The sequence below is a fragment of the Cicer arietinum genome, chromosome 1 (assembly GCF_000331145.2).
Source record: "Cicer arietinum cultivar CDC Frontier isolate Library 1 chromosome 1, Cicar.CDCFrontier_v2.0, whole genome shotgun sequence".
NCBI classification, from domain to species: domain Eukaryota; kingdom Viridiplantae; phylum Streptophyta; class Magnoliopsida; order Fabales; family Fabaceae; genus Cicer; species Cicer arietinum.
Genome location: NC_021160.2, coordinates 27,476,972 through 27,486,621, shown reverse-complemented (window position 1 = coordinate 27,486,621; position 9,650 = coordinate 27,476,972). Strand labels below are relative to the sequence as shown.

At 31.1% G+C, this 9,650-nt stretch overlaps 2 protein-coding genes across 2 annotated transcripts; both read left to right on the top strand.

Annotated features, from left to right (window-relative positions):
- Positions 1-1,305: 1,305 nt before the first annotated feature.
- LOC101511751 (uncharacterized) lies at positions 1,306-6,285 on the top strand. The gene is made up of 9 exons (XM_004514698.4): positions 1,306-2,337; positions 2,432-2,497; positions 2,600-2,702; positions 2,805-2,879; positions 2,972-3,116; positions 3,227-3,296; positions 3,641-3,706; positions 5,623-5,745; positions 5,848-6,285. The coding sequence occupies exons 1-9, from the start codon at positions 1,443-1,445 to the stop codon at positions 6,006-6,008; spliced, it is 1,704 nt and encodes a 567-aa protein (XP_004514755.1). The 5' UTR covers positions 1,306-1,442; the 3' UTR covers positions 6,009-6,285.
- A 754-nt stretch (positions 6,286-7,039) lies between these two features.
- On the top strand, positions 7,040-9,643 carry LOC140918742 (uncharacterized). Its single transcript, XM_073363540.1, has 3 exons — positions 7,040-7,111; positions 7,197-8,358; positions 8,452-9,643. The coding sequence occupies exons 2-3, from the start codon at positions 7,226-7,228 to the stop codon at positions 9,641-9,643; spliced, it is 2,325 nt and encodes a 774-aa protein (XP_073219641.1). The 5' UTR covers positions 7,040-7,111; positions 7,197-7,225.
- Positions 9,644-9,650: the final 7 nt, after the last annotated feature.

The following is a 9,650-nucleotide window of genomic DNA, read 5'->3' as shown; positions in this document are numbered from 1 at the left end:
TAATTTTAATAATTTTTAATTATAACAATTTTTAATAATAATAACAATAATAATAATTATTAATAATAATTAATAATAATAATTATTATTATTTTTATTTATTTATGTAGTATTATTATTAATTATAAATTTATTATTTAATATAACTATTTATTAATTTAAATATTTATTAAAATATTAACAATTAATTAAAACAAAAAAATGAATTAAATTTTTTTTTTAAAACCCTTTGGGAGGTCGCATCCCCGGCCAGCGACCTCCTACTAGGGGGAAAATTTTTGCTCTTTGAGGTATCGCTCTCCCGGGGAGAGTTTTCCTAGTTCCCCTAAAAAGTAGGGCATTTTGGTAACAGTTTTTGAAAGTAGAGCATTTTGATTAACTTTTATGAAAAGTGGGATATATAGGTAAAAAATACACAAAAATGAATTTTATAGATTTTGTTGAAATTTTTTATCTAAGAGACGATAACATAAGATTAAAAAATTGTTTCCTTTCTTCAACATTGAAATAAAACTTAGTTGCATAAAGTTTTACTATCGGAGCAAATATGAATGAATTACATAAGTATGGCGTCACATTATAGAGACCATTCGATAATAGTATATGAAATTATAATTTTTATTGCACAAAATTAATTTCATGCAATCCACACTATGTTACCAATTTGCTTTACATTTATTAATTTTTAGTGTATAATTTGCACAAACTCAAGATTACTTTCAAAAATTGATTTTAAAACAAATCTTGGGTTTCATAATCATAAAGAGTAAAACCATGACAAAACTAATTAATGTAACAGAAATACATCGTTTCATTGACTTGATTTTTTCCTTTATTATTTTATTTCAAGAAATTTAAATGATATCAACTAATGTGAAGTAATTTTTTTTTGTTCATATATGAAACCAGAGGGAATACAAGATGTACTTGTATTTATTCATTTATTTTTGACAGAGTACTAGTTTTACTATTTATTTATGTGCAGCTAGCTTAAGTATACTATTTTGAGTAAGAAAAAAAAGCTTAATTAACTGTTCATTTACATGTGATTCAAAGAGGGACTAATGAGGTTTAGGATACCTTAATGAGAGTGATAAGAGATTTTAGGGAATCAATGGTTGATGAAATCTTTAACACCCTAATCATTTAACCCCACTGAATTTACCTTTGCTTTTCCTTAAACACATGTGATCATCATTAAAAAAGTGAGAGAGAATAAAGAAAATGAAATAAAATAAAAAAGAAAAAAGAAAGTACCAACTAATGTCTCTTAGTTCCTACATCTTCCAATATCTTTCTCTTTCTCTATTGCTTTAGAAAGGGATCCCAATGTTGCACCCCACCAACCTTCATTGCTTCAGCTTGAAGCCTCTTATCCATTAGCCACTTATGACCAATTTGGCAGGTGTAGAGAGAGAAAAAGAAAACAAGATAAATTGGTGATGGAAGTGAATAAAATAAGAGAAGGGGTTAAACTTAAAGGGAGTGTGGTTGCAGGGTCAGTGTGGGAGAGTAGGATGAAGAGTGATGAAGTAAAAGGTGGAATCAAGGTGTTTAAAGCTGAAGAAAAACCTGAACAAGAAGAAGAAAGTGGAAATGTTGGTTCTAGATTGAGAAGAAGCTCAATTGGGTCTTCAAAGAGAAAAACTTGGAGCCCAATTCAGATTTCCAGAGGTAAAAAGGAACTGAGCATTTCTTCTTCTGATGCAATCAAGAAGAGTCCAATTCAATCAAGAAAGATAAGATCTGATACAAACAAGGGTGGTGAAACAGGGCAATTGAGGAAGAGTAAATCAGATCCAATCAGAAAGAACGCTTCTCAGTCTTCTACTGATTCAATCCAATTGAGGAAGACCAAATCCGAGTTGGATCGTGTTCCAGAAAATGAACCAAGGAATGAGGTTGATGAATTGGATGATGGGTGTGAGAAAATTGAAGCTGAGAATGTTGATAATTGCAAGGATTTTGAAGTGTGCCAAGAGAAAGAGATATCAAGCAATGTCGGTGTGGTTCAAAACATACCTGAATTGTTGATTCAGGTTGATGATGATTCAGATGATGTTGTTGATCAAGTCCAAGAGATTGAGAGCTTTGATGTGAAGGAAATTAGTATTCATGAATCTAAGGTTGTGAAGGAACAAGAAAATGATAAAGTTGTTGTGAATCAACAAGATAAGAATGTTATTGTGAATGAACCAAAAAAGTTTGTGAATGCTCACATGCGATTTCATCACAAAAATGAAGGAAGACCAGTTTCTATCCCTTTTGCAGTGAAGCAATCCCCTACAATCAAAAGGAATTCCACAATTTACCAAAATTTCTCCCGGCCCAATTCTAGTAAGAAGTCTTCACTTTCATTCTTTCTTTTTTTTTGTGTGTGTGGTTAATCTGTGTCTTATTTTATAAACGTGGTGTGTTAATGATTTTCAAGGTTCGGTTCCAAAGGAAGAAGAACACAGTAGTTTTCCACAAACCCAAAGCAAGTTGCAGAGTCTAGGTGAGTTTCATCACAATTATTTGCAGGATTGTGTGTTTACAAAATTTAATACAATTCAATTCATAGCATTAATTAATAATTCTTTATGACTGTCCTCCTTAGTGGATTTAATAATGTGGAGAGATGTTTCGAGATCAGCATTTGTGTTTGGGATGGGAACATTCATTATAGTCTCATCTTCTTATGCAACGGATATCAATTTGAGGTTCCAAATCCAAACTTAGTAGAGTTTGTTTTACTGTGATATATTATTAATAATATTTGTGCTTTTCCAGAACTGAATCTGTTATGTCCTTGCTTTCTGCAGTGTTATTTCAGCAATCTCCTATGTAGGCCTTGTCTATCTTGCAGTTATCTTCCTCTATAGATCCCTAATTTGCAGGTAATAATAATAAATGACCCAATCAATTTTGGTGACAGAGATACTTACAGAATTATGTTCTATATTTTTTATACTTTTTTTTTTGGCATCAGGGGAGTCATAGATGTTGAAGATTCAAATTATGTACTAGGGGAAGCAGATGCAATTTGGATGTTGAAATTGATCCTACCTTATTTGAATGAATTATTGTCAAAACTTAAAGCTCTATTCTCTGGAGATCCGGGTACCACAATGAAGGTTATTATCTATTCTTAACTCAACACTATTTTGTTTTGATATAAGACTCCTAATTAAACAACAGTGCTTTAATACTTATGTTGGTACTCGTGTGTGTGTACGAATTGCAGTTGGCAGTTTTGCTTTTTGTTTTGGCTAGATGTGGCAGTTTCATAACTAGTTGGAAGATGGCCAAATTCGGTAAGTGTTTACAAAATTCATACTGTCCTCCAAAGTCTGTTCCATTCTGATATGGGTTGAGGACACTATGTAAAATGGTTAATTTTTGGGATTTTAATTCAGGTCTTTTCAAACAAAGGATACAGGAGAAATTTATATTTCTTCGCTTAAATATCAATAAGATTAGATTTAAAAAGAAATTGAATATGTGCACAAGCACAACAATTAGCTTCTTGTACTGGATATTTAATTTGAGTATTTTTATTTTTCTTTTGGTATTGGGTTACTGGATTTTTGCTGTTTCACTTTCGATTGATTTGATTGACTACCTCTGACAAATAAATGGTTATGCTCAACTGCCTCAGGCTTCTTTGGAGTTTTCATCGTACCAAAGATTTGCTCTTCTTATTCAGCACAATTAACTGCATATGGTAATTTCCTGAATTTGATGTTGCTTTTTCCTAACATTATTCAATGCCTGATTTATCATTTCACTACCTCTAAACAAATACTCCATTTAGGGATAGAGGTAGTATATAATATAAATGGAGAGCAAACCGAACGGTCTAGACAAAAAAAATAATAGTTGAGAGCAATGAAATTTTAAGGGTGAAATCATCTGCATAACTCTTATTAAATTCAATCAGAAAATCTAAATCCGATAAAATGTAGAGTAGACATTGCGGTGCTTTCATGGGCCCACAATAGCTAATCGTGTATACATGCTAGGAAGTAAGAAATAGTACACTACTCTTTTGTACTCGGTGATTTTATTGGAAAATGATAAATTTATTTTTATGACACAAGTTAATATAATGAAAAATTTTATATTGGAAATTATATATTTCTCTTTTTTTTTTAATTATTCAATCAATTTTTTGATATATAAATACTATTTGTGTTTCCGAAGCATACCAATGTAGATCTGGTAGGTCTATAAACAATTTTTTTTATATATATATATAAAAATATTATAATATGCATATGCATATGCATATTTTTATATTTTGTCTGACAGTTATGCGCCCATTTCTCATACTGGGTCTCCTTTTTTTCTCTGACAATTGGACTTAACATAATTGTTGGATCGTAATAATAATAACATAATGGTTCTACACATCCTTGGTGGTCCCAATACCAAAGTCAATAATACATTTTTTTTTTTTTTGCTTTTTTTAAAAGCCAAACAAAGTTTTACTAAAATCGACAAGAAAATAAAATTGTTACAAGATGTGCCCAAACTCTTTACACCAAGCGCAGAGCACCAACCCCAAAACACATTTATGTGAATTGATAAAAAAAATTAAGTATAATTAAGAGTGAGTTGATGGAAAAGTGTTATATAAAATTATTTAAATATAAACTTAAAATTAAGTAAAGTGTTATATAAAATTATTTAAATATACACTTAAAAATTAAATTTATGTGTTAAAATTACATTCGGAAAACTTAAATAAATTTTGATGGTTGAATCAATTCGACTAAAAAACGTTCAAACATATCTGCAATTTTACTCCTCCAAATTTAATTTTAACTTCTTTAAAAATGAAACCTAATATAAAATGCAAATTATGCAATTAGCCACAAGACCCAACAACAACAACAAAACAAAACAATATCATGTTTAAATTCCAAAAAGCCATCCTCCCGCTGCTGTAATGGACTAGAACACGCGCCTGTGCCGATTAAATCATGGTTACAGTCAACAACAAGAGACTTGCACTAAATGTTACAAACAAAATACATATCAAGTTATCAACACTTTAATATTGCAAGTTTATTCTAACATCATTGTGGTCATTAGAACAAACTCCAAACTAATTGAGATTTTTTCATATTCGTGATATTTTCAGACATTCAATGAATAAATGAGAATCTGTTTTTGGTATTTTAGTTTTATTTAAAATTATTGATTATTTAAGATATATATTTGTAAAAAAAAAGATATCTAACATTCTTTTTTTTCCAATACTAGTTTTAAATATAATTTAAACTGATTAGCATATTATTTATATTTTAGTTGGAAAGAATGAACTAAGGTTATCGATTAAAGTTTGAAACGAATAAAGTCTTAAAATTTTAGTTGATTAATCAGTTCAATTCTACGAAATCAACTTATAAAGGGAAATATGTTTTTCATTTCCAGAAACGTTTTTAATATCTCATCCAAATGAGACGCTCAAGTCTCAACACTATGTATGTGTTTGTATGTCTTGTTTCTATGATCATCCCTTAGTAGAAGTCTAACTTTCAAAGCTTTAGTATATGTATAGAATCCTCACAACTTAATTTATTATTCTGATAAATCTAATAAATGTTACCTTTAATCTTGTTGATGTGATAAAAGCAAAATTTTGGATTCGACGATTCCGGGATGCATGGGATTCATGCACTCACAAAAAAGCCGTGGCTCTTGGCATCTTCGGTCTTGTATGGAATTTGTCATCAGTTGTGGCTCGAATTTGGGCAGGTAAATAAATCTGTGCTGCGACTTCAAATGATAAAGCTTAATTGAACATACATATATGTAATAGTACTACTAATTAATGTGTGGTGGGTTGTTAAAATGCAGTGTTCGTGCTGTTTGTGGCATTCAGATACTATCAACAACACTATATGGTGAGAGAAGAATGGGTGGAAGATGAAACAGGATATGATGAAACATGGGAAGAACCAGTTAGACAGAAACAACCCAACTTCGTTGCTACCAGTAAAGTAAAGAAAGGATTCTAAAACAATGATGGTAACACATTTGCCAGGATTCCCACTGTCACATTTCCTTTTCAAGTACTCTTTTCTTTTCTGTCAAATTTTCATATCAAAGTGTTCTTCTTTTCTATAAATAAATATGCATAGCTATAGATCTTAGACTCTTAGTTGTAAATTTTTATTAGTAACTGATTCGTCAGTGTTTAATAGCAAAAGGGAATAATAGCTTCGACGCTTATGTTCTGTAATTAGCATTCAATTGTAGCAATTTATGTTTACTATGGTTGTGACAATGCTCAAATTTAGTTGTCTTATGTCATGAGGAGAAAAAATTTAAACCCACTTGTATAAGGTGAAGGCAGCGTTTGTATTTTCATTTAATGGTTACGGTTTTTGTTGATGTTTGTTTGGAATCTGCTTGAGCGAAGAAAACTTATGTGTTTTGAACTAGTGTGGTAGTTGTAACGGTATGGGCCTAAGAACCCAATCCAATTATATTATAGGATTTGGATTATTGGGATTTGTACCGTGCACCCCCCAGTTTTATCTTCTATCCTTCATAAAAAAAAATTTACTATTTTAGTTTTTCACCCTCATATTCAAAAATTATAAAAAATTTCTTAACATTCGAAAACTTTAAAATTTCGAAATAATACCCAAGTATTTTGTTTTATTCGAAATTTTGTTAAATTGAAAACTTTCGAAATGTAATTATGCAGAAAAAATTACTAATTTTGAAACTTTGAAAAAATATTAAATTTTCTAAATGAAATTTTTCAGAAAATTTCGATTTGGATGAATATCAAATTTTCGAAGTGTGTTTTTCCAGAAAGCATCAAAAGTTTTGATGAATTTGAAACTTCCGAAGCACATATCATTTGAAAATTTTCAAACCTTCGAAGTAATTCTATTTCGAAAGTTTCGAAAAATTCGAAACTTTGAAAAATTTCAATTTTTTTATTTAAATTACTGATGTATGTTATAATTAAAAATTTATTTTGAAAAAAAATTACAATATTGTTATTAATTAAATTTATTACTTTAAATTGAAATTAGGTATGAGTAGAGTTGAGGTTTCTGCTTCAAGAACGATTATAGATTCTACAGAAAAATTCATCACCGATCAGGTATTATTATTACTAATAATTCATCATCGATCAAATTTTTATTATAGCGATATATTTGATGTTTTATTTTAAACATAATTTGTAGGTATTTCCCTCTCGAGAAGCTGTATTTGAATGGGAAAAACTATTGGAAGGCAAAATGAAATTTTAATTGTTACCATTCGATCAGATAAAGCAATCAAAAAGAGGGGAAGAAAAGACAAATTGATTTTGGAATGCGAAAGAGGTGGAAGATATAAATCAAAATCAATAGTAACTTGTTCTCATAAGGAAAACTGCACGTTTACTCTCAAATGTATACCGTTAAGTGTCGGTGAAGGATGGAAAATTAGTGTTCGTTGTGGGACACACAATCATGAATTACTTGATACTGTAACCGGTCATTCCTATTTGGGGCGTTTAAACGAAGAAGAGAGGAAATTTGTCAATGATATGACAAAGTATAAGCTTGCACCCAGATTCATTCTAAATGCTTTGAAAGTGAGAAATAAAACCAATGTCACTATTCCCAGTCAAATATATAAAGCAAGGAGTACTTATCGATCATCATTGAGAGGTCCGTACACAGAAATGCAGCATCTGTTGAAGTTAATACAACAAGAAAATTATGTGCATTGGACAAGAAGACGGGAAAATTCTGATATTTTGAGAGATATTTTTTGGACGCATCCTGACTGTATAAAGTTGTTAAACACATTTCATTTTGTTTTGATATGTGATAGCACATACAAAACAAACAGATATCGGTTGCCATTACTTGAAATAGTCGGTGTCACTTCTACTAGTTTGACATTTTCAGTTGGGTTTGCTTATTTGGAAAAAGAGCCACAAGATAACTTCATATGGGCATTTGAGAAGGTACGAATGTTGTTCAAATCTGAGTCTTTGATTTCTAAAGTTATTGTGACTGATAGAGATCTTGCCATGATGAATGCGATTAGTGTTGTGTTTCCTACTTCAATACATTTGCTATGTCGTTTTCATATTGAAAAAAATGTTGGGGCAAGATGCAAACAATATGTCAAAAAGGATAGACAAGAAGAAGTAATGGATTTATGGAAAAAGATTGTCTATTCGACTAGTGTGGAAGAGTATGATCATCATTTGCAACAATTTGAGATATTGTGTGCCGATATTATTCTTTTTGTTGATTATGTGAAAGATTCATGGTTAACACCTTACAAAGAAAGGTTTGTCAACGTTTGGACCAATAGAGTGATGCATTTGGGGAACACAACATCTAACAGGTATTTTTAAAATATGAATTGTGTTGTTTTAGCAAACATGATTTACTAGTTTATGTGATTTGTTTTAATTTGTGTTATTTAATTTATTTGTAGAGTTGAGTCTGCTCATTGGAGATTGAAAAACATGCTTCAAACTAGTTTTGGTGATTTGTGTAAAAGCTGGGATGCAGTGAATATGATGTTGAAGAACCAAATATGTATCATTCAGTCTTCTTTTCAGAAAACCATCAAGGATGTTGAGCACGGGTATAATTCACAATTTTTTCAAAATCTACATCACTGTGTATCAAGAAAGTGTATGAAATTAATTGATAACCAGTTGGAAAGGGTGAAGATTGTAGGCACTAACAAAACAGAATGTGGTTGTTCAATTAGAACAACTCATGGATTACCATGTGCTTGTGAGTTGGCTAAGTTGCAGATAAATGGTAATGCTATCCCTTTAGATAGCATTCATGATTTTTGGAAACAGTTAAGCATTGCACATGAATTAGAGGATGAAGAATCTTTATCAGATTATGACTTTTCTGAAGAGTTGGAAGCAATGAAAGCGTACATGAAGACACACGATATTATAAGTCAAAGGATATTCAAGGCAAAGGTGCGTGAAGTTGTATTTCCACATACCACATCAATACTTGCACCACCAGAGAAAGTGAGAACCAAAGGAGCTGGTAAAAAGAAAAAAGAATTTGATACTCCTCGTGATCCTTCATATTGGGAGTATGTTGATGCCTCTCAAGAATCTGCAAAGGCAAGGCAACCATCTCAATCATCTCAACGTTCTGCAAGGCAACAATCTCAATCATCTCAACATTCTTTTAAGACACAATTTCCTACTTATATACGTCCGTATATTGAGGACATAGTAGATGTTGTGGCTGATGGAAATTGTGGGTTTCGTGCAATTGCAGCATTGCTAGGTTGGACCGAAGAATCTTGGGCTTTAGTTCGATCACAATTGGATAAAGAGATTGGTCTACATAAAGATGTTTATTCTAATGTTTTTGATGACAATGTTGAATCAGTGCGGAACTCATTGAAAATATCAAAATTGGGTGCTCAAGGAAAAGATAAGTGGATGTCTTTACCAGACTTGGGTTACGTGATAGCAACACTATATAATGTCATATTGGTGTCGTTGTCTCGTAATCTGAATATGACATTTTTCCCGCTAAACAAATCACCATCGAAAGAGACCTTTGGGCAGTCTTTACTAGCAATTGGATTTGTTAACGAGAATCATTGGGTACAGGTAAAATTAATGCTTAATGTTGTTTATTAAATTAATG

Excerpts from the sequence above, each read along its gene's own strand:
- LOC101511751 (XM_004514698.4), top strand. The coding sequence starts at position 1,443 with ATGGAAGTGAATAAAATAAGAGAAGGGGTTAAACTTAAAGGGAGTGTG. Across the intron at positions 2,703-2,804 it reads GCAACGGATATCAATTTGAG|TGTTATTTCAGCAATCTCCT; the intron begins GTTCCAAATCCA and ends TGCTTTCTGCAG. Across the intron at positions 3,117-3,226 it reads ATCCGGGTACCACAATGAAG|TTGGCAGTTTTGCTTTTTGT; the intron begins GTTATTATCTAT and ends TACGAATTGCAG.
- LOC140918742 (XM_073363540.1), top strand. The coding sequence starts at position 7,226 with ATGGGAAAAACTATTGGAAGGCAAAATGAAATTTTAATTGTTACCATT. Across the intron at positions 8,359-8,451 it reads GGGAACACAACATCTAACAG|AGTTGAGTCTGCTCATTGGA; the intron begins GTATTTTTAAAA and ends ATTTATTTGTAG.